The 25,028-nt window shown below is 41.8% G+C and overlaps 1 protein-coding gene across 16 annotated transcripts in view; it reads left to right on the plus strand.

Annotated features, from left to right (window-relative positions):
- The window catches only part of BRSK2 (BR serine/threonine kinase 2), a 708,663-nt gene that overhangs the window by 570,046 nt on the left and 113,589 nt on the right, over positions 1-25,028 (plus strand). For all 16 annotated transcript variants that reach the window (XR_009760589.1, XM_061610115.1, XM_061610101.1 and 13 more), the window contains 4 exons: positions 256-402; positions 14,375-14,406; positions 15,956-16,120; positions 18,617-18,714. Coding sequence is in view for 15 of the 16 variants with exons in the window: in XM_061610115.1 (XP_061466099.1) it covers positions 256-402; positions 14,375-14,406; positions 15,956-16,120; positions 18,617-18,714 (442 nt within the window). In the remaining variant the exon portion in view is untranslated. The remainder of the gene's footprint in view (positions 1-255; positions 403-14,374; positions 14,407-15,955; positions 16,121-18,616; positions 18,715-25,028) is intronic.

Raw genomic sequence — 25,028 nt, forward strand, 5'->3', positions numbered from 1 at the left:
AGTTCAAAAAAGTAACTTTTCCAAACTCTGATCAGACCCCCCTCCCCTTGCACAGACTGTTTATTAAAAAAATTATTTCAGTTATAAGGATGGAACTTTGTAACTAACATCACATGTAGTTTGGCACTGAATGACTACAAGTTTTTCTTGGCTGTTCTTTCAATGCTTTTGCTCAACATCCATTTACCTTCTTTTCTTCTTTTCCTTTTCCTTTTTTTTACTTCTTTCTCTTCGTCCTCTGTCATACTGCTCCAGGGTGCCCTACCATTCGATGACGATAACTTGCGGCAGCTGCTGGAGAAAGTGAAACGTGGTGTGTTCCATATGCCACATTTCATCCCTCCAGACTGTCAAAATCTCTTGCGGGGGATGATTGAAGTGGATGCCTCGAAACGACTCACAGTAAGAAGACATTCACTGTAGATCTCATTATTTCTGCTTTCCATGACACTTCTAAAAGCCATGTATTTAATGTTAGGGCTCTGCACAAAAATAACATTTTATATTAGGGCAAAAATTTAACATCCTCATTACGAATGAATATATATATATAATTTTGACTTCAATTTTTTAATTTAATTATTTTAGACAATGTAGGTTTCTACCTCTTGTAGCTGTGAAGATAAGCTTGAATCCATGCATGCAATTCCAGATAAAATCTTAGAACCTAGAGCAGGTCTGAGCAGTGACCAGTGAGCAGTGGAGATTTAGTGTCCTACTTCTCTCTCCCGAACAGATGACTAAAGAGAACAGAAATATGCAAAATAGGTAGAATTTGTAGAACATTGGTGGGAAACATTCCCACAAGCAACGCCCCCTGCTCACACCTGATGTTGTGATATGTGTAGGGGAGGTATGGACATGGGCACAAAGGAACTGTTGGGAGCTTAAAGTATGTCTCCTGCTTTGCAAGTGGGGCTCCTTGACAGCATCAATCAGCTGATCAGGGCTGACAGGAACCCCTAGTGAGATTGGCTGCAGTAGGGAGCCCTCACTGGGGAACTCCCTAGTATAGCCACAGGGGCTCATTTGCTCCATTTTGAAGTGGTTTGCATTTAAGCCACTTCTTAAAACAGCTTTTTTAAGAGAGAGAAAAATCAGTGAAATTCTTGTGGATGGTGTAGGATTTTGGTGTGCTTACCTTACTTTCAAGGTGACTTTGGGGTGTTTGGTAGTGTCCATTTTTTCATTCTACAAATCACTTATCTGGTGGTCTGCACTCTGCAGCCTTCCTGAGTGTTGTCTGTTCTTGAAAATCCCATGACATCCTCTGCTGGGCTTTTCTTGGAATCATAGAAAGATGGGGAGGCTGCCTACTGTGTGCCTGATGGGTGTTCTTGTTAGATGGTGTTTTCTTGCTATTAAAGAAATCAGTGTAGCAATTTAAAAAAAGGGTAAAGGGGAGTATTTCACTCAAAAACAAAATCAGTGAGTGCACCAGTCTCAGTTATTCGGTAGCCAGCAACCCAGCTTCCCACACTTAAGGTAAGATGTTGTGAGATTTCTTCCCCCGCTGGGCTTTTTCAGACCAGGATATGCAGGCAGTCAGGGAGGCTGCAGAGTGCTGGAGAAATGTTTAATGGACAGAGAAGGAAACCCACACACGGTCCATGTTTACCTTGCAAGAATAAAGTAAACTCAATCTGCACCCACCAAAATTCTGAAGAAATTCTAAAGCATCATGAGGATGAGGCAGAAATTTAGAAGCCTCTTTCACAGGGGAAATTTAGAAGCCTCTTTAACAGTTTTTTTTGGGAAACTGGAGGACAATTTCTGGCACGGTGCTAGTATAACCAACCTAGCACCTATGCTTAAGCCTATCACATAATAGATTATCTTGTATTAGCCTGTGATAGTCACACACATTATTATTATGAGAAGGCTCTTCCCAAGATACAAAACTGCAGCAACCATATCACCTAGCCATGCTCTCTAGTGATGTTTGTCACTAATGAAAATGATTACAGTTAAGGGTTCCTGGTTCCTGGCTCTGCATGCACACATGTGCATTTTATGTGTGCCTTCCCACCTTCCCATCTGTCCTGTGTAAGATTCTCTACCTCTGACTATTTTAGATTGCGTATTATGAACTCCTGGATCTTAGGCTGCTTCATATTCTGCCTCGGGATTGCTGTTTTATTGTGACATGTGCTGCCCAGCATACTGTTGTTGTTGCTGTTGCTGTTGTTGTTATTATTATGATGATGGCTTATTTCTATCCTGCCTTTTGGCCAAAAGGCCCTCAAGGTGGCTTACAAAAAATAAACACAAATATAGAAATACATATCAATAAAAACAGTACAATTTACAAAAAAACAAATAACAAGGTAATAACATTATTAAAAACAATAACAACTTTCAGTGAAAAAACAATAACAAATCACACTTTCCTAACACTTTCCAAACAAATTCCTAACAATTAGACAATGTCTACTAGTTCTTACATCAATATGTTGATGGGCGACTGTCCCTCAGCTTGATTCAAAAGTGAAGTTGGCAAAAAAGGGAGGGGGAGGATTCTTCTTTTTTAAAAAAGAAAATGTTTAAGTATTTTCCAAACCCAGTTCTGAAATTTTGATCCTGTCACACTCCCAATCTATTTATGTATTTATTTATTTGCTGAATACTTATACTTCAACCAAAGTTTCAAGAACAGTTTACAGTGATACATGCTAAAACAATAAAAGATAACATCTAAAGTACAATTTCTCCTGATGATATCATTTGGAGAACAACAGGGTCTAAACCCTGTTTGTAATAGGGTCCAAATGCCCCCTACCTCCCCCTGAAATCCCTTCTCTTCCCATTAACCTAGCAATAGCTACAGTGACAGGGATGTCTCACAGAAACTCTCAATTCAAGGCCTCAGTTCTTCCCTCCCAGATGCCAGGAACAGTGCAGTAGCCCAGGATATGTAGCTTTCTAGGGCACATGAGCCCTTAGTATGGATTTAGACCGGCCTGGAAACCCAGGGGTCCTTGCACCAGGGATATTGTGTCTCAGGACAAGAAACATTGGGACATGTAGTTTCTAAGTCACTTGACTTTCATATTAAGGACTTTGGTACCCTGGGGGATTACATTTTTCAGGGTCCTCTGATGTCTGGGATGCTACTGTTAAAATGAGGAATGGAGCAGGGTAGAAGTCCTCACAAAGAGGCCATCAATGAGAACTTCCTATTGTTGCTGCTCTAAGTATGAAAGGGGTGGATTTAATAGCAGGAACTCTTGTGGTGGTGCCAGTGAACTAATAATGAGTTGGGTCTCATGCTGTTGCAGTTTGGGGTCAGCTTATAAACAAACTGCAGAGCAGAGGTTTATATGTTCATTGTTCACCTTTATAAACTCTCCATTTATGAACTTTGGCACCATTGCTATTTGGACCCAGACTTTATTGTTTCTGTTTGCATATGTGTATAATTCTTTCCTGCACTTTCTGGGAGTGTTTACCTTACTACTTTTTGCAAAGAAACTATGTCTAGATTGCATTGCAACATTTTTTTGTGTGTGTATACCATGTTAATATTGTAAGTTTTAATAATTTTGAAAAGCATGACTTCTAATATAATTGGCAATACTTCATAATTTTTCTAGTTTTTTTCTTCTTCCAGACATCATATATTTAGGTGCCAGCAACGATTTTGTAGTTAGTATTGAGCTTCCTTCTGTATGGGCATATGTATGGGAAAAAATGTAAATCTAAAACTCCTCCCAGATCTTCATTATGTTAAAATATTTATAAATCACAACTCGAATCAGTGTTTGGCTCTTCCACAGAAGATAACACTCTACTGAGTCAGTGTACATTAAATGGAATTATGATTTAAGGATGTGAGACACACACACACCCATACACATCTGCTAGGGACAAAAATGAAACCCTCACCTCATTGCATAGTAATTGCCTATCTTTCAGTTCCACTTATTATCAATCTAGGTTGCATGCAGCTTGGTGAGTAACTCATAATATCCTAGGTCCACCACATTATAGGTGTCTCTGAGTTTCAGTGTTCCTTTTAATTCCTCCCCATCCCAGAATACAGGTATTTTATGTATATACTTGTGTTTCAGATAGCAGGAAGTGGGTTTAAAAAATGGTCTTGCATTCTGGTTTGCATAAATTTTCAACTATTAATTTACTAAACTAATGCAAATGTTCAGTACTCCATTGTTGATTTTGATTCTTGGATCATTACAAAACTTTTCTGCCCAAGCAGTTAACTGAAGTAGCTAAGACTATTTGCATTGGTTCCTTGGTAATATATAACTAGCCTTCCAGTGTGCTTTGTGCAACTTGAAAGTTTGCATATGCCCTTGTTTTCATTTCTGATGTAGAGTCCTCTGATATGTACCAGTTAAACCAGAGATTTGAGAGCAAGGTATCAACTTATTTTAGGGTGATACAAATATTTGTGGGATCCATTTTGTCAGAAGACATTGATGTAATCCACATCACATGAAAGGTAGACTCAGAATTCCTCATCATCTTAATAGTTAAGGATTGCAGCCCACATTTTCATTTGACTAGAGAGGTTCCTTTTTGTTTGTTTTTGTTTTGTTCCTGTAGCTTACTGATGGCAGTTTTGTCATTTAATTGCTTTGGCATCTTCCTTGTATGCACATCTGCAAAACTGCAGTCCTTGTTCCCTCCTCTTCTAGAATTAAAACTAGAACTTCTACTGTGTCTTTGCCAGTAGAGCTTGTTTTGTAATGCATGTGGCAAACTCTCCAAATTGGGCCATGTGATACAGCAGGAGTAGCCAACATGATGCCCACTAGATGTTGTTGGACTCCAGCTCCTATCAGCCTCAGTCAGCATGGCCAATAGTAATGGGATATTGGGAGCTATAATCTAACATCTGGATTACATTTCCTGTGATATAAGGAAATGGGATTTTTAAAGCTTCTCCCCAAAATGGCATTAAATGTGGCCAGCATTAGTTTAACAAAGATAAAAACCCTTTGGGAAAGCCTGTTAAAAGCTTTTGTCACTTAAACGCATTTAAATACCATGTTTTAAATGAAGGTAGAAGGAGTGAGATTAACTCCCACTGTGGATCACTTTCCAAAGCATTGCACAGCAAAAAGCCTACAGTCTTCTCCTTGTCAAAACCAATTGCCCTCCTGCAACCCTTCCTTGTCACTTTAAAGTAGATGAAAAGTAACAAAGCATTAATTAATTACTCCATCCTTTTTGAAAAAGAAAAAGCAGTGAACATGTTGGCAGCAGCAAGCAGGAATGTATGATATCATCAGAATATATCAATGCAATTAAATTGGAATAAGAATAGAGACTGATTTTATACAACATGTTGTATATCCCTAACTAGGAAATCTGAAAATGCTTTGAGTAGGATTTTTTTTTTAAAAAAATAGCACCTTTTAAGGGTAATTTCTGACCAGTTTCTCTTTAGTCTTTCATAGAATCATAGAATAGTAGAGTTGGAAGGGGTCTATAAGGCCATCAAGTCCAACCCCCTGCTCAGTGCAGGAATCCAAATCAAAGCATTTCTGACAGATGGCTGTCCAGCTGCCTCTTGAAGGCCTCTAGTGTTGGAGAGCCCACTACTTCTCTAGGTAATTGGTTCCATTGTCATATGGCTCTAACAGTTAGGAAGTTTTTCCTGATGTCCAGTCGAAATCTGGCTTCCTGCAACTTGAGCCCATTATTATTTGAGAATGTTTCGCTTAAAATGGCAAGAGCAATAAAACACGAGGGACTTCCATTTGATTTCCTTACGTGGAGGGTCAAATGTTTCAGTCTTGGCTCATGTCATGAACTTGTAGACACTTCTGATTTGAAAACTATTGAAAATGCTTCTGGGTTGAAAGCTGACACCCTAGCCATAGTAACACATCTTCAAATGTGATCCAAGAGGACTTTAGCAGCTGGTTGCCATGGGCAGAGAGGGCAGAGAGGGCAGTACCCACCTCAGACACAGCCCATCCCCACATGCATTTAAATCACTGCCTCTGTCCATTCTGACCAGCAGAGACTGAGACCTGATCTGTGCATGACTCTGTGGCCCACCCCCACTCTCTTGGGGGGGGGTTGAATTTTTTAAAAAGCAATTCCTATTTTAAAAAATCACCACCAGGAAGGGTGATGCAACCAACAATCTGCCTCTTAGCACTTTTTCTGTGTGATTGGCAATACCTAGCCAATCAGGAGCCTCAGGAAACATTACTTTGCATTCCAGTGGAGCATTCATGACCAGTGCCCACAACCATTCCACTTTCAACAGCATTTTTAATTCTTTGGCCATTAGCTTATTTTGCACCTGTGTGCTTTGATTAATTCACAGGAGTCCCTGTCACATATGCACATGAAGCATCAGCAGCAGGGCAGCAGCCACCGTGTTGGTGGAGAGTGTACAGGTCCCAGGAGGCCACCGAGTAAGCTCTCAACAAGGGAGAAATCCCTTCTTCACTCAGAGCTTTACTTAAGGGGTGATATGTGTATCTATGTGTTAAGAGTGTGCGATTGTTTGTGTATCCGGCTCTGCCCAACTTAGCTGCCCTTTCCTATGCCCCACCAGCTCCAATGTGCGCTAGACACTACTGCAGGAAAGGTTGGGAATGAAGCAGGCTTGAAAGGAGAAATGGACATGCATTAGCTTTTTCATCTGTGCTATGTCTGGCTTGTGCTTCTTCACATGATGTATGCATGGCCAGTGAAATAATCTTGTGTAGTAGTTTTAATGGACAAGGTTGACATTGCACACTACAGTCTGAAGCTAGGCAGGGTATCCAAGCTCACATTCACACCACAAACTTAAACCTTGGAGACTGTAGTCCTGTAAAGGTGGTAGAAGTCTGTTAACAGAAGAATATAAGCTATCTCAATAAACCTACAGTGTTCACGGTTCTTTAGTGTAAGCCAAAACAACAGAAGTGGTTTAGAAGTGATTTAAGTTTGCAATCTGAACGTGCCCCAATTATAAAAAATTAAGTTTTTTCAAAGTCACAGTATATTAATGGCAATATCCCTTAACACATCTATTAAATATATTGTTGCAAATTGTACAATACACTTAAATCAACTTTGGATTATTTAGTGCTTGGGTGGGCCCTATGAACCCTGCCTTGGACTCCATGATATAAATGCAGTATAATAAATAAGAAGACGGCTTTTATTCAGGATCCTTTCATACAGGTTATGATATACATTAATCTTCCAAGAAATAACTTCCAAGACAACAGGAATTACAAATCCTGATTGTTTTTTCCAACAGGTGACATAAGAAACTGAAAACTCTCCTTTCCCAACATTGTTCTTCCCCTAGCTTAGATGTTTGTGGAGGATGGGTTCCCTGCATATATAGACTGTGAACTGATATGGTCCATAAAGGCTAGACACCTCATCCACAACTGATGAAACAGAGCTTATCAGCTAGAAATGTTTCATGGAAAACATACACAATTCTCCATTTTAAAAGTCAGAGCTAGTTCAAGACATTTTGTTGCTTGAGGCAGAGAATAAAATGGTGCCCCCTTCCCATACAGAAGCCAGCTGGACAGGCAGCTGAATCTTACTTCAATACTGGAGATGGGAAAAGATCCTCCAACCTCACCAGAGGCAGTAGGTCAGATTAAGGAGCCCAAGACAAGTTTTGCAGCAACAGAGGGGAATGAATGGAGTACTCAGGAACGAGGGAGGGGCTGTTGCCACCTAGCATCTGCCACCTGCAGTGGTTACCTCAGTCTCCCTAATGCTAAAACTCTAATCACCTGTCACAAGGTGAGCTAGGATGTGTTTACTAACTAGTTTGGAGCAGAAGGACTAACATTTCCCTTTACTTCTTAAAGGAAACGTTTTTCTTGCCCACTTTCAGCTCCTACTGTTCAGAGTTCCATTTCTTGTACTTTTGATTTAGGAAAATCCCTGTCACATTGAACAAGCTGCCTGATTTTTTTTTAAAAAGTCTGTGCTTGAAGCTTTGCAAGCTGATTGTTAAAATACAGCCACAAGAGAGCTACCACAGCCAGCATGGATTTTTTGCATTCCGCAATGTTAAATTGAAAATATCCCCCATGCCATTCTGCTGCTTCTCATAAGCTCATTTCAAAACAAAACCTTACAAAAATTATAGTCCTGAACTCAGAAACACTTGCTTAACAACCCTGTAAGGTTTCATGGTGATACACAAAACAGTCAGAGAGAATTAAGAGTTCAACGTTTAAAACAAAAGAAAAAAAATCCGGACCCCTGTTCGACTTTTTTTCTGTCAGTGCTCTCATAATTTGATGAAATTAATTAAAAATCAGCCATGTTCAGAGTACCTGTAATCCTATTACTGACCTTGACCCATACTCTGACCTTCATCTTCTGCAGTTTAAAAGTTTAAAAAATGCCTGGCTGATTTTTAATTAATTTAAGAAATTTAACATTCAAGTCAATGATAAACACGCATTCTCAGTAAGAAGCAACTGTGAGTGTTCTAAAAACCAGACCCACAGCTGTTTGGCTTGGCTAATCAGGGGGCCACACCCACGCCAGACGTTTCTTTCACTGTAGATAGTCATGGTTTCCTCCAAAGAATCCTGGGAAGTGCAGTTTGTGAAGGGTGCTGAAAGTTGTTAGGAGACTCCTAATCCCCTGACAGAGCTCCAGTGGCCATAGTGGTTTAACAGTCAGCCCTTCTTCCGGGGATTGTGGTGTTGGAGAACAGCTTTGTGGATACCATGGACCACGAAAAAGACAAATTACTGGGTGTTAGAACAAATTAAACAAGAACTATCGCTAGAAGCTAAAATGACAAAACTGAGGTTATCATACTTTGGACACATAATGAGAAGACAAGATTCACTAGAAAAGACAATAATGCTGGGGAAAACAGAAGGGAGTAGACAAAAAAGAAGACCAAACAAGAGATGGATTGATTCCATAAAGGAAGTTACAGACCTGAACTTACAAAGTCTGAACAGGGTGTCCCATGCTATTGGAGGTCACTGATTCATAGGGTTGCCATAAGTCGTAATCGACGTGAAGGAACATAATATACACACACAAATCTGTAAAAATGCAAACGCAATTTGGGTTGGTCTTTCACAGTCCAACCCACTTCCTGTGTACCTTGCAAGAATTTGGTAACATGTGCCTCTGAGCATATGGTGAATGTTGGCAACACCTGTAATCAGCCCAAATGACAGAAACAAGACATGTGCTGTGCTGATCTTGTTTTAGCAGGGAGGAAGCAATTTTAAGACAGTTAATATAGTTAAGATATTCACTTTAAATGTGTTTGATTTACTTTGCAATTTTAGTGAAGTTTCCTATGGTAAATTATTTTCTTTTGTTTCTTCTGTGAATATGTGAAGTACAGCAACACTTTGCATAATTTACACTGAAAAAACTCCAAAAATAATTGTAAAATAATGGCACTGACTATTCTGCAGACTAGTCTCCAATAGACAGGAGGAGTGTCTCAGTTTGCACAAGATAACACCATGGGAGGGGAAATATATTCTAGCAAATTTCTAGGTGTGCTCTCTGTTTTTAATTGACCATGCCCACCCTTCCTTAAGTGGAGTGGTTTTAGCATAGCAGGCTGAACACATGTATCTTGGGCTGGCCACGTTTGTTTTTTCCAGCAGCTAGAGTCATTGTTTAAGTAGCAATATATTGTAATCAGTCCAATTTTACATCAAACTGCAGGTTCAGATTCAACTGTTGATGCACCCAAAACAAAAATAGAACATAACCTCCAATTTGAAACACAGAAGGCTGTCTTTACCATCATATGACATTGACCAATAAAAAGGCTTTGAAATTAATCAAAAATAAATTTGACACAGATTTCTAGGATGAATAATGAGAGAAATATAATTTTCTAGGTTAGATTCTCTGTAGAAACATTAGTAACACAGGAAAGAAGCAAACCAAGAAGAACACCAACAAACATATAGTCCTGATTGGAGGTGTTGACACCACTCACCTTATGCTCAGAGGCACATGTTACAAAATTCTTCCAAGCTACACAGGAAGTGGATTGGACTGTGAAAGACCAACCCAAATGGTGTTTGCATTTTGACCAATTTATAGGGCAGTACAATATCTCAGAGAGGAGGTCAGGTCTCCTGCTCCCCTGGTGCATTCACTATAGCTGCCCAATTTCCCTGCTTTTTAAAGTTTGATAGAAATATCTGTTGGCTATAGGTACGTTCTTCATCCGCAAGGGGTTTTTGCCTATTAGTGAATATAATGTACAGAAGCCTTTGATTCCCCCGCTGTCTGTGTGGACCCCACTTCTCTCAGTCTCAAAACAGTCTTCTCTCAGTTTGTTGTGTTCCCTCACATAGTTCCCTTTGGCTCACCAGTTCTCATTAGTCTGGAAATGAAGGAAAGTAATGACAGCAGGACAGCTGCCTCAGTTCTTACTGGCCAGTTTAATGGGCCTCTGGTTCCATACTTCAACCAACAGAGCTTATATGTTGTTCCAGTTCTCTGCCCATCACACATAGTACAAGCCCATATGCATAGTGCACACTTGCACACACATTGCCTTGTGAGCTCAGCAGTTTGTTTTGAGGTGCATTAACTTGAATCAGCACCGAGTAAACAGTATGTCTCTTCTTGTAGCTTGGTTTTAGCTTGAGTGATACAGGATGAAACAAAGTAAGAATCATGTATGGCCTTCATGGAATTGTTCACTGTGAATTGTTTGCAAGACACTTTGAGGGTAAAGTTGCTCACCTTTGTAGCAATCTTGATGCCCCATCCGCATCTACCGTAGTCCCCAGTGAGGTGTCAAGTGCAATGTCTGGTGCAACTTCTTGGGATCAGTTTCAGTTGATGTGGCTTGATAACATGGACACGGTGCTTGTGACAATGTGGCCAGCAACGTGTCCTCTCGACCCTTGCCCTTCCTGGCTTATTAAAGTGTGGCAAGGTGGTATGACTGAGTGGATACAGGATGTGGTCAATGAGTGCAGCCACCTGAAAGAGGCAGTGATCCAACCATTCCTGAAGAAGCCCACCCTGGACCCACTGGTTTGTGACAACTACCGTCTGGTTGCAAATACTTCCTTTTTAGGGAAGGTGATCAAGAGGGTTGTAGTGCAGCAATTGCAAGTACTCTTGGATGAAACAGATAATCTTGACCCATTCCAGTCTGGGTTCAGGCCTGGTTATGGGACTGAATTGGCCTTGGTTCCCTGATGGATGACCTTTATTGGGAGGACAGGGGGAGTACGATCCTGTTATTCTTACTTGATCTTTCAGAGGCTTTTGATACCACTAACCATGGTATCCTTCGGAGCTCACTTGGAGAGATGGATATCGGCTGCACTGTTTTACAGTGGTTCTGATCCTATCTCCAGGGTCATTTTCAGAGAATAGCATTGTTGATTGTTTTTCGGCTCCCTGGCAGTTGTGCCATGGGGAGCCAGAGAGTACCATCTTGTCCCTGATGCTGTTTAACATCTATATGAAGCCCTTAGGAGTAGTCATCAGGAGATTTGGGGTGAGGTGTCAGCAGTATGCTGATGATACCCAGCTCTATTTCTCTATAACAACTGAATAGGGAGAGGCCGTGCAAGCCCTGGACCAGTGCCTGAACTCGGCGATAGGCTGGATGAGGGCCAATAAACTGAGTCTGAATCTTAGAGCTGTAAGTTGGTGGTTCCCAAATTCTGATAATTGGTCAGTTGCCTGCTTTGGATGCAGTTGTACTCCCTCTGAAAGAGCAGTTTCATAGTCTTGGTATGCTCCTGGATCCATCTTTGTTGCTAGGGCCCAGGTGAACTTAGTGGCTAGGAGTACCAAATACCAGCTTTGACGTATAAGACAGCTGTGGCTGTTTCTGGACTGGAATAGCCTGACCCACTGTTGTCCATGCATAGGTAACCTCCAGGCTGGATTACTGTAATGTGATCTATGAGGGGCTGCCCTTGAGACTGGTCCAGAAGCCACAGCAGGTGCAAAATGCAGCAGCATGACTGCTCACTGGGGCAGGGTAACACCAACATGTTACCCTGCTGCTGAAAGAATTGCACTGGCTGCCTGTTAACTACCAAGCCAAGTTCAAGGTGCTGGTCTTGGTGTACAAAGTCTTATGCAGCTTGGGACCAGGATCCCTGAAAGATGGTCTTATCCCTTATATACCCAGTCAATCACTGCGCTCTGCAGGCAAGGGCGTCCTGCAGATACCATCTTATCAGGAGGTCCGTTCTGCACAACACAGGAAGCGGACCGTTAGTGTTGTGGCACTGACACTTTCAAAACCCCCCCTTAATAAGTATTAGACAGGCACCATCTCTATCTTAGTTTTCCAACAAGCCTTTTAAGTAGAGACATTATCCCAGTCTGCACCTGTGCTGGAATTGCTTTTTAAGATATTTTAAAAGCTTTTTTTTAAAGTCATTTTTAAAGCTGTTTTAAAATTCGGGAGCCACCAACCTACAGTCCTAGGATTCAGAGTCACTTTATTGGCACTCATCCAGCCCTCCACTGAGTCTAGGCACTGGTGTTTTAATATGTTTTAGAGTGCCTTTAGTGTTTTTGTTTGCCTCCCTCTGCTCATTCTGGAAGGAAGGGTGGGATATAAATAAAATAAATGTGGTTTTGCATATTCTGGTTGATTTTGACAGCACAAGAAAACTATGACTTCTGCATATGATCATCACTGCTACAGTTCTATCCTATTTAGTGCTTTCTTTTAAAGAGGTGAAGACCTGAACTATTTCAGCCCTTGGACTTGTTAGCTTCTCATTCAGTCTTAGTTTCTATGTCTTTAAGAAACCCCAGAATCTCACACATGTTTTCACATGTCCTTCCCTTCCTCATCCTCTAGTGTACAGAGGTAGAGGGGCAAGGAGAATTACATCATGATGCAGACCAATAGGCTAGAAGAGTATCATTTCCATGCCATGCAGCTTTGAAGGAAACAGGAATGTCATGGAAGATGGGGGACGGAGGATGGCAGGCAAGCTACCAGTCCTTTTTGGGCAGCATACAAAGTGGTGTCTCCAAATGAAGCTAATGATTTATAATTGGTTCCTATAACCCATCTACTTAATAACTTGACTGAGAAATCATATGGTGCCTGTCATGCCCTGGCCCACCCTACAGGTACCACCCTGGGTAATTGATCCTAACAAACCATTTCCCCTTGCCAAAGTTGTGCAAACCAACACCAATCTTGCAAGGTAGGAGATAGGCTGCTACCACCCCTCAGTCTGAACAACCACTCCGAGTCAGGGGAAACCCAGAGCCCAGAAATAGTTCTGCCAGGGATTTCCAAAGACAAGAGCCAAACAGGCACTCCTTGTCCTGAAGCCCCAAGCAACCCCCAAACATGATAGTCTGTGGTCAGTGGCCAAGGTACCAGGTTCAGAGCCAAATTTCTTCTCCTACAAAGAACACACATGGGTAAATAAGAAGTGGCTTTATTGAATAAAATGTAGGCACACAATTAATAGCAGCAAAACAATTCCTTAAAACCCTTACCCAAACAGGGGCTTAGGTAAAACATATAAGAGAGTTCAGACGCTAACAGATCTAACTAGCCTATTCTACTTACTTTGAAGAAGTAGTTGTGCAAGTCTCACCTCCCCACAGAGAGGCATAACTTGGGTAGTGAAGACAGTGGAACCCTACTCAAGTAACCACCCATCAAGATAGAACCCAGGGGGGAAAAGGCTATCGGTTTTTCATCGCCTATACTTAAGGGAAAAAACTCCAGCAACATTTTAGCCAATCACAGGGCTTTCTAATGAGGTAATGCTTCCTGAAGCTTCTCCAGTTTTTGTGCCTAACAGGCCCCCTCCTTCCTCCTGATCTCAACTGCTTGACCTTGGTACTAGGCTCTCATCAAATAGCAGAGATAAACAGGTGCTGCTTTTCAAGCCTCTTAATTAGCTGCAGCTGAGAAACAAAACTTAAAAGTTTTCCACTCACTCAGAGCCCCATCGCCACACAAGATGAAATCCCCACAATTTCCTGCATCAGAGCCATGTTACCTTACACCATTCTGAACATGTTACAATTTCATGACAGTACCAAGGTTCTAGTCTTGCCACTTAGAAACATTTTTTTCTTTGCTTGCCATCCAGTAAGTACTTCACAGGATGGGTTCTGTATTTATCTTTGTCCTCCTGCTATCTTCATCTGTAATAATGTAGCATAGCTTCAGCTTGTGCATGAGGACAACAGGCACAAGTCTATCTGGTTTGGTGTTATAGAGGGAATTATTAGTGTAGGCTCAGGTCATAGCATCATCTCTTATGAATAGAGAACCTGAGACCCTTGTGCAGAGATAATACTTCTGTGCTCTGACATTGACCAAACTCCAAGATACAATGCTCAATGGCATAACATAGGCCCTTGTTATTTTGTATCGTACTCATTCCTTTTGTTTTCTCTTTTCTTGTAGCTAGAACACATTCAGAAGCACATCTGGTATATGTAAGTAACTTTTCATTGACGTTTGGAAAGCTATAATAAAGTCAATGCTTTTCAGGGAGGCTATATACTTGTACAGGGTTCCTGCACCATGGCCTCAATACAGGGAGCCATGAGCTCAGCAGAAAAAAATATTAGAGGCCCACCTCTGCCTCTGCTCTCTCATGTGCTTGACAATACATTCTATTGAAATACACAGACTTATTTCCAAGTGTGAATGTTTAGGTCTGGAGGTGCCAGGTAAGGAATTGCCAGCATTCAGATCATATGTCCCAGGAAGGATAACTATCTCTTGTTTGGTTTTTGCTGTTGGTATAACAGTTCATTATGTATATTAAAACTGATAGCCCACCTTTCTAAACATTTTATTCAAAACCTCAACAAACACATACAATAAAAATACAGTACAATTATGTTAGTATCATGGATGTTACCTGTCTACTTCAGATATTAAAAAGATTGCAAAAGTTGATCTACACATAATAAAGGTAATTTCCTCAAGCAAGCTAATGTTGCAATCTTACTTTATGTGAGGCTGAAGGTATCACTGGATATGCCAGGCAAAGGTAAACCACTAAGATAGTAGCATTGCCCTTGTGGAATTGCCCTTAATTGAAAAGAAAAGAGTATGGAATCAAAGAATAACTGTCAATATCTGTTTAAACATCTCTGTTTGAAAACAGGATAAATTAGACCACATTAAAATATGTCTATTAATTTGGGGTACCCATGTTGAAATACCTAAGAAATAAATGTGTTGTCTTGAGTTTACTCTTAAAACTGAGCGCACGATACTCAGCACAGAGCTGTTCATAAATACAAGCACCCACATGTCCCTTTTCTGAAGCACATCTGTTTGTTATCACTTTAGAAGTAATAACTGCTTATAATTCACTCTTTGGGATATTAGCAATCAGTAAACCACAAGTGAGGAACTTCTTGTCCTTGGAATTAATTAGGCCCACCAGGCCTCCCAGCTTGGCCTGTGAAGCTATTTTATCTAGGCCATACCCACATTTCACTCACCTGATGTCATATCAGCTGCAGGTGCAAAGGAACAATCAGGAGCTTTAGAATGCATTCCCAGTTGTTCCTTTGCAAGTGGAACTTGCATTCAGCACTGTTTGAATTTATTGCCAAATGCCACATTTATCTGATGTCTGCTGACTTGTTGGTTACAATTTTAAATGGCCCCTACCCCAGCAGTAAACTAAACTATGCTATGTAGACCTGAAGTCCAGAGTTTGATCTGTTCATGGGGCAGCACATATAATTGCAGCAGGGGGGTTCTGCCAAGTGATCTGCAAGCAAGTGATCCTGCAATACTATACAGCTCTGTTATAATGCTGTGAGGTTTATATGCTGTGTTTCTGACAGAGTACAGACTGAAGTTATTCTTTAAAGGGTTGGATCTACAAGGTATTGATTATAATCTCCAAGTGAATTCTGGAGAGAGAGGAAGTCTGTTCTTGGGAGGACAGATGGCTTTTCATAGTATTAATAGTTATTAATGCTGCTGTGTTTTAGTTTTTCTCTTTTTCCTTTTTTGCAGAGGGGGTAAGAATGAGCCAGAACCAGAACAACCGATTCCTCGAAAGGTGCAAATTCGCTCTCTCCCTTCCTTGGAGGACATTGATCCTGATGTTTTAGACAGCATGCACTCATTAGGTTGCTTCCGTGACAGAAATAAACTCTTACAGGACCTGTTATCAGAAGAGTAAGCATTCAGTGTTTACTTCACATAGGCTTGGTGGGTGTATGGGAACAGCCACCAAATACAGTTGAAGACATGATTTCTATAACTATTATAGTTGTCTATTAAAAATAAACTTTGGTATACGCAGCTGGTTTTTTACCCTGTAGCTGCAGACGGTAAGTTCCCCTTTTCTTCTCATCTGTTAAAGGTGCAACAACCTTGTCCTCTGTTCCTTAATGTGGTTCTAGTGCAGTCTTTCCTAATCTTTGGGTCCCCAGATGTTGCTGGACTACATCAGCCCCAGCCAGCATGGCCAACAGTCAGGATTTATGGGAACTATAGTCCAGCAACATATGGGGAAGCCAAAGGTTAGGAAAGGCTGCCCTAGTGCATGGGCCATTTATAGTAAGATGAGCCAATAATCATTTTCCATTGTGAAATAACCTTGTGTTAAGTAAGATTTGTGATCCATCGAGCTCAGTACTGTCTCTCCTCACTGGCAGAGATCTCTTGAAAGTTATTAAGAACTCGTGCAGTCTTGGCAGCTAGTAGTAGCAGCAGCAGCGGCAGTAGTAATAATAATACTTAACATCTGTATGGCATTTTTGTGAAAAAAGTGCTCCACATGCATTATCTAGTTGTAATCCATATTACAATCCTGTAGGGTATGTCAGTATAATTGTCTCCCATGCACCTAGACAGTGGAAGGACTGATGCTGAGAAAGAATGGTCTGTCTAAAGCCTCCTAGTGAGTTTATGGCAGAAGCAAACTTCAAACTAGGGATGTTCTGATTTGTAGCTGAGCCTCGTATTTATCTGGACTATTTTACCTTGCCTACTAACCAAAGTTCTTGAGGCAGCTTCCAATATATTTATTTTAAATATAATACAATAAAATAGACAAGAGTTGACATGCGTATAAAAAGTGCATGTAAATTTTCCCCTGGCCCAGGAATGGCTGCCAAAGCAGCTGGATGTTAAGTCCCATCACAGGCCAGGGCTTCCTTACTGGGCTGCCGCTACTGTCTCTCACAGCTTCTGGCTCACAGCTTCTTAGGGGAAGGCTGTAACTCAGTGGCAGAGCATCTACCTTGCATGCAGAAGGTCCCAGGTTCAATCCCTGGCAGCATCTCCAGGTAGGGCTGGGAGATGCTCCTGCCTAAAACCCTGGAGAGCCACTGCCACTTCCTGTAGACAATACTGAGCTAGATGGGTCAATAGGTCTGACTCAGTATAAGGCAGCCTCCTATGTTCCAGAACATGCTGGGGGAGCACATGTGTTAGAAGTCTCTCCGCCTCCCCTTCATGTTAGCTACAATGTTATACTGCTGTCCTGATGCTGCCCTTCTTGATCTGTACCACTTGAGATATTCGGGGAGGGGAGTTACATGCTTGAATGCTCCTTCCTGTTAATACAAAACAAGACATTTATTTATTTATTATTAAATTTGTTAGTCGCCCATCTGGCTGGTTGTCCAGCCACTCTGGGCGACGTACAAGATAAAACAGTATATAAAATAATTAACATCTCACTTCACGTGGAAAGCCATCTTTCTTACTTCCCGCTTTTCCACAACCAGATAGTTTTTTTACATGGGGGAAGCATTTATTTATTTATTTATAAATTCATTTATATCCCTCATATTCTGCCCTCCCAAAGGACTCAATGGCCACTCTTCATGATGGCTACATTCTGCCTCCACTGTCAAGTCAGTTTGCTCCTGAATACCAGCTGCTGGGAATCGGAAGTGGAGAGAGTACTGTTGTGCTTAGGTTCTGCTTGTGGGCTTCCCAGGGGCATCTGGTTGAGAACAGAATGCTGGACTAGGTGGCCCTTTGGTTTAATACAGCCTTATGACTGAAAAGCATCATTAAAATTATAACTTACAAAAACAATTCCGCAACAACAGTACCAAAACAAACAAACTTGAAAAGAGGAGAACGCATGTTTAAAAAACCTAGAAGAATTTTTTTAAAAACTTAGGGAAATATCAGAGGTCAGAAACAGTAGCAGAAAAAAGTCTGTCTAAAACAGACATTGGGTTAAAATGGCTATAACATGCAGAGTAAGAAGGACTGCTAGTGAATTCCACATTCTGCATACTGGTACAAGGAAGGCCCAGCCCAACGCTCCTTTTTTCTGTACTTCACCAGGTCATGGGGCACTCAATAGGACATCTCCTGATGACCACAGTTTAGATGTGGATTCATGCAGGAAGAGAGGGTCCTTCATAATACATATGATCCCTTACTTGGTCAGGAGTGACAGAGTCCAGAAAGGACTGTATCACGTCCTATTTCTGCATATTTAAATAAGCTCTTGCAAGTGGTCATGCAAGCCAGGTATGATTTCTCCTTCAAGGAGTTAAGCCCATTCATGCAGGTAAGCCCATTAAAATAATGTCTGTACTAAGCTCTTCCAACCAACATTTAAAATATCAGCAATGGGGTTAATTTTCTGCAGAAAGCTGGGAAGTTTTATTGGATGATGATGATGATATATTGCTGTTTTTCCAGAAAAAACCAAGAGAAAATGATTTATTTTCTTCTTCTTGATCGGAAAGAGAGATATCCTAGTCACGAGGATGAGGACCTGCCTCCTAGAAATGAAATAGGTATATCCAGAAACAAATCCTAGCTTCTTCTGTTGATTCCTCTTTTTGGGTTGCCCTCATCTGAGGACATGGCCATATCATGATCAATTGTTACAGCATATTATGTGATATTCACCCTATTCATGAAGCTCCCTGCACATTTATAAACTCTAATACACACACAGGCCTCCCTGTGCCTGAAAGGTGTTCAGATTCATTTCAGTAGAGGGCTTACTTCTGTTTGCATATCTCTGTACATGGATGGAGTTTTCCCTACCAATGAACTAAACTGGTGTGGGTGGGAGCTCCGTGCGTGTATCAGAGTGTACTTGTATTATGAAGCTATAGTCAGTATCCCTGCATCACTTCACATCTAACTTCTACTTAGTTATGTACACACAAGCAGAAGAAAGGAAGCAGTTCCAGTGAATCCAGTGAATTTAAATGAAGTGTATGTAGCATTCCCCTCTCTTATTAAATCTTACCTAATGCTTGTAGAAATTATGGGAGAGTCATTTCTGATGTGCTGTTCCTGACTTCTTAAAGTGAACTCCCTAGACAATGATACATTGATTTGGCTACATGCTTTGGCACAAAGGATAATTCCGTTACTTACACTTTAAGTGGTTGAATTTTCACTTCCTGTGCAGCTGTAGCTGTTGTTATATGCCTTCAAGTCGATTACAACTTATGACGGCCCTATGAATAAGCGACCTCCAATCGCATCTGTTATAAACCACCCTGCTCAGATCTTGTAAGTTCAGTTCTGTCCATCTCTTGTTTGGTCTTCATCTTTTTCTACTCTTTTCTGTTTTTTCCCAGCATTTTTGTCTTTTCTAGTGAATCATGTCTTCTCATGATGTGTCCAAAGTATGATAACCTCAGTTTCATCATTTTAGCTTCTAGTGATAGTTCTGGTTTAACTTATTCTAACACCCAATTATTTGTCTTTTTTGCAGTCCATGGTATGCACAAAGCTCTCCTCCAACACCGAGTTGATTTTCCTCTTATCTGTTTTTTTCCCTGTCCAACTTTCACATCCATACATAGAGATCAGGGATACCATGGTCTGAATGATCCTGACTTTAGTGTTCAGTGATACATCTTTGCATTTGAGGACCTTTTCTAGTTCTCTCACAGCTGCCCTCCCCAGTCCTAGCCTTCTGCTGATTTCTTGACTATTGTCTTCATTTTGGTTAATGACTGTGCCAAGGTATTGATAATCCTTAACAAGTTCAATGTCCTCATTGTCAACTTTAAAGTTACAGAAATCTTCTGTTGTCATTACTTTAGTCTTCTTGAAGTTCAGCTGTAGTCCTGCTTTTGTGCTTTCCTCTTTAACTTTCACCAGTATCCGTTTCAAATCATGACTGGTTTCTGCTAGTAGTATGGTATCGTCTGCATATCTTAAATTATTGATATTTCTTCCTCCAATTTTCACACCTCCTTCATCTTGTTCCAATCCCGCTGTCCATATGATATGTTCTGCATATAGATTAAACAAATAGGGTGATAAAATACACCCCTGTCTCACACCCTTTCCGACTGGGAACCAATCAGTTTCTCCATATTCTGTCCTTACAGTAGCCTCTTGTCCAAAGTATAGGTTGCGCATCAGGACAATCAGATGCTGTGGCACCCCCATTTCTTTTAAAACAGTCCATAGTTTTTCATGATCTACACAATGAAAGGCTTTGCTTTAATCTCTAAAGCACAGGGTGATTTTCTTCTGAAATTCCTTGGTCCTCTAGGATGCACATGTTAACATGGTGAGGGGGTTTGAGAGTGTTGAAGAAGCTGAGAGCAATGCCATCAGGAGTATAGACCAAGAGGCTAGACTCCCAGCAGGGTCACCCAAGGCGGAATGGTCAAAGCTGAGACACCACAATAAGATGCATCCAGACTCAGAGGAAGGCAATGGTGAACCACCTCTGAATACCTCTTACCATGAAAACCCTATGAACAGAGTATCCTGTGCAGACAAGTGCAATTTTATTCCTTAGCTGTATGAGGTAGCCTTTTCTCCTCTTCCTTGCATCCCAGGGATATATCATACCATTTGTTTCATACACTAATGCAAACTATTGTCTGGATTTCTCTGTACAGGAAGAAAAATGTCTTCCCTGAATGTGTTAGCTTTATCTCTGAACTGCATATATCAGTGTGATGTGTCATCATATTTTAGAATTCATGTGCATTATTATTCAAGTGTTAGTTGTGCTTCCTTTCCCAAGGGAAGCAGGATGGTTAAGTTTAGCTCTTTGCTTCTAGCAGTATCTCTGGGAATGCAGAGCAAGGTTTAATTGAGAGCAATCATGCTTCTGATGAATATCTCATCATTAGCCATTAACTGTGGCCTTAAACAAAGAGATAAGAGGGAAGTGGTGATAGAGTAATAAAAGTTGCTTAGAGACGTTGCTTCCTTCAAAGATGCATGTCATGCAGAATAAATGTTCATCTGTGTAGGTGCACAAGGATGAGTTTGGGAAAGATTAGACTGGAGCAATAGGTGCAGGCTGTGGGATTCTAGCTGACACTAAATGAAAGATACAACTCCTGCATTCTGTTGTTCTTATTTCTTTTTAATTTTCTTTTGTTTTTGATTCTCTGCATGTGTGTGGTTCCCTTCTCTCAGAAGTATTTTCTTCCCCTCTATTGAATCATTTTTTTTCTGGTGGTGGAAGAGTCGTCTGAGATCCTCTGTAACTTTATTCCATGTTGCAGTGTCACAAAACACACACACACCCCTTTATTCAGGCCAATAAATACCAGCATTTCTTACTTCAAAAACTTTGCTCTAGCATCCCTACTGCAAAGAAGCCTGAACACATAAGCACACGTGCAAGAAAGCTTATCCATTTTGTATGGTTGCAAAATTGCTTTGGTTCCTTGGGGAAGAGCTGTACTGATGCCAAAGGTCACACCAGTCAAAACTTGAGGGTATAAAAGATGGAATGGTTGAACATTCCTTCTGTTTTGTCAGAGGATGATAGATTCTTCAGTGCAAAATTAGACTTTTGGAGTTAACACTCACAGAGTATTGAAAAGGAAGGCAAGTTGTTGGAGAACTGTGAGACTATTTCTAAGTGTTATGTAGCATAAAACGGGCAGATTCCTCTACAGTATCCTCCAGTAAATGCCAGGCTCCTTGTCTGTTTTTTATTACTAGACCTTTTGGCAGTAAATGTTAGTTGAACACTGCAATCATTAGCTGTATCTTGGTTGCCCTTCTGACATGCCTTCATTAAACTTTTAAGTAGTTGGTTACAAGCAAATATAAAATCTCCTTACCTAAAATGTCCCTGGACCCTTTAGCTTGCCAAATTGCAATTTGTGTGGAATACTATAATAGTTTACACATTAAAAATGAACTATTGTTTAATGCAAATGAGCAGCAAGCTAATACAGTGCTTGCTTTGTACATCTCCTTCTCCAGCTGCACCATAGGATCATAGGATAGTAGAGTTGGAAGGGGCCTATAATACCATCGAATCCAACCCGCTGCTCAGTGCAGGAATCCAATTTAAAGTATACCCAACAGGTGGCTGTCAGCTACTTCTTGAATGCCTCCAGTGTTGGAGAGCCCACCACCTCCCCAGTTAATTGGGTCCATTGTCATACCGCTCTAACAGTTAAAACATGTTTCCTGATGTTCAGCCAAAACATGTAACTTGGGCACATTATTCTGTGTCCTGCACTCTACAGTGATTGAGAAGAGATCCTGGCCCACCTCTTTGTGACAATCTTTCAAGTACTTGAAGAGTGCTGTCATATCTCCCTCAGTCTTCTCTTCTCAAGGCTAAACATGCCCAGTTCTTTCAATCTTTCCTTACAGGGCTTTGTTTCCAATCCCCTGATTGTTGCCCTCCTCTGAACCTGTTTCAGTTTGTCTGCATCCTTCTTAAAGTATGGTGTCCAGAATTGGATGCAGTACTCAAGATGAGGCCTAACCAGTACTGAGAGGAGGGAAACAGTACTTCACGTGATTTGGAAACTATACTGCTATTAATGCAGCCTAAAATAGCATTTTCCTTTTGTGCAGCCACATCGCATTGTTATATCGTCATATTCAGCTTGTGATCAACAACAATTCCAAGATCCTTCTTGCAGGCAGCATTGCTGAGCCAAGTATCCCCCCATCTTATAACTGTGCATTTGGTTTCTTTTTCCTAGGTGTAGAACTTTGCATTTATCCCCGCTACATTTCATTGTGTTGTTTTCAGCCCAATGCTCTAGCTCTCAAGATCACTTTGAATTTTGGTTCTGTCAAAGAATCATAGAATAGTAGAGTCCAGGTATTAGCTATCCCTCCCAATTTTGTATCATCTCCAAATTTGATAAGCATTCCCTGCACCTCCTCATCCAAATTGTTAATAAAAATGTTGAAGAGCACTGGACCCAGGATTGAGCCCTGTAGTACCCTGCTCATTATCTTCCTTGCACTCTTTTGAGTATGATTCTGTAACCAACTGTGGATCCATCTGATAGTTGTTCCATCCAGCCTACATTTAGCTAGCTTGCTAATCAGAATATCACAGAGCATTTTATCAAAAGCTTTGCTGAAGTCAGGATATATTATGTCAGTATTCGCACAGTCTACCGGGTGTCGGAAGGCAGAGCTGGGGTCCCAATCCCGGGGAGCTGGATCCCGCAGAGTTGGGAGAAGAGTATTCGGATGGATGGCAGAGGGAAGGGGGAGGAACTTCCCCCCTTTGGAGCGAAGACGAAACAGAGGAACTGCCAGTGATAAGGTCGCTTAGCAACGGGGAGCCTGAGCCCTCCCTGGACATTCTCACGCCTCCCCCTCTTTCAGGCTCAGAGCAAGAGGGGAAAGAGGGAGGGCTGCTCACAGCCGAAAAGCGGGGAGGCAGTTTACCATCAGCCCCTCCCCTATCCCCCATCCTGGAATCGGAAACTTCAGAAGAGGAGGGGGTGATGCTTCCCCCCTCACCGCGCACACGCAGACAGCTGAAAAGGCAGGAGAGAAGGGGGGGAAGGCGGGCAGTACCTGAGGGGCAGTTAAGGAGGAGCGAAAGATTGCGCGCCCGTTTGGCCCCTTCTTAAAGAACAGGCGGGAAGAAGTCCCTTGCTCTGTCAACTTTCTCCCAATGCCGCAGGACCTGTATCCCTGTATTGCTTCATGAGAAAACGCAGTCTTTGTTTGGACATTACCCTAATAAAACACGAATTAACTACAGCCGTTGGTCTGGTTCCTGAGTCACATCCTGGGCCTGACAGCTCGACAGAGCCACCTAAATCACCCTCAACGCTCTCTTCACTTGACTGGGACAAGATGTCAAAGGGAGCAGCGGGGGGGACGAACCCCACTTCTGAGACGGAAGAAGTGGAACTCTTGAGGACTAAGGTAGCTGATTTGCAGACGGATGTTCAAGCCCTGCTAGCAGCAGTCAAGGCGCTGAAGACAGATAATCAAACCTTGAAGGCCACGATAGACCAGATGCAAACAGCCCCTCCAGCTGCCGTAGTAAAGGTTCCCATTGGATTGCCCCCAAAATATGCGGGACAAAGTGATCAGTTGGCAACCTTCGTGGCTCAATGTGAGTTATATCTGGATGTCAGGCACACGGAATTTCCAGACGATGGGGCTAAAGTAGCTTTCGTGATTAGCCTCCTGGAGGGAGAAGCTGCAAAATGGGTGACTCCATATCTCGTGAGAAAGGATACTGTCTTAGGAAGGTACAGAGGATTTATACAGGAGATAACCGAGATGTTTCAAGACCCGCAAAGGGCTGAAACAGTAGCGCGGCAACTAGGCGCTCTGAAGCAAGCTAAAGGGACTGTTTCCGAGTACACTAACACTTTTAAAATTCTGTCCCAGGAAACTGGTTACAATGACGCCGCCCTGATGTTTATGTACCGGAGTGGATTAAATGCTGAAATCCTGGATGAGTTGGCCAGGACCTCCCCCCCCCCGCTGACCTACCAGGGCTCATCCGGCTATGCCTACAGATAGATCACCGGATGGAAGGAAGGCACCTGGAAAGGAAGCAGGAGGTCCCGAGATACTCAGCCTCGGCATCCCGCAACAAGACCCTTCCCACTGCAGGGATGGCAGGTAATGCAACTGAGGGACAGGGAGGGGCTAGGCCAAGACTGTCGGAAGAAGAAAAGGAAAGACGACGCCGGGAACGTTTATGCTTTTATTGTTCAAAGCCGGGCCATGTGGCCAGAGACTGTAGACTGAAAGGGGTGAAAGCCGAGCCGTCGGGAAACTAGAACACCCAGTCCACGTGCAGGCCGGTGGACTGGGGGCAGCATTGTATAAAGGCCCCCCAACGATCCAACCTCCCTCAAAGGGGGTGTTGGTCTTGCCT

This window comes from Rhineura floridana, chromosome 2, assembly GCF_030035675.1.
Source record: "Rhineura floridana isolate rRhiFlo1 chromosome 2, rRhiFlo1.hap2, whole genome shotgun sequence".
In the NCBI taxonomy this organism is placed as follows: Eukaryota; Metazoa; Chordata; class Lepidosauria; order Squamata; family Rhineuridae; genus Rhineura; species Rhineura floridana.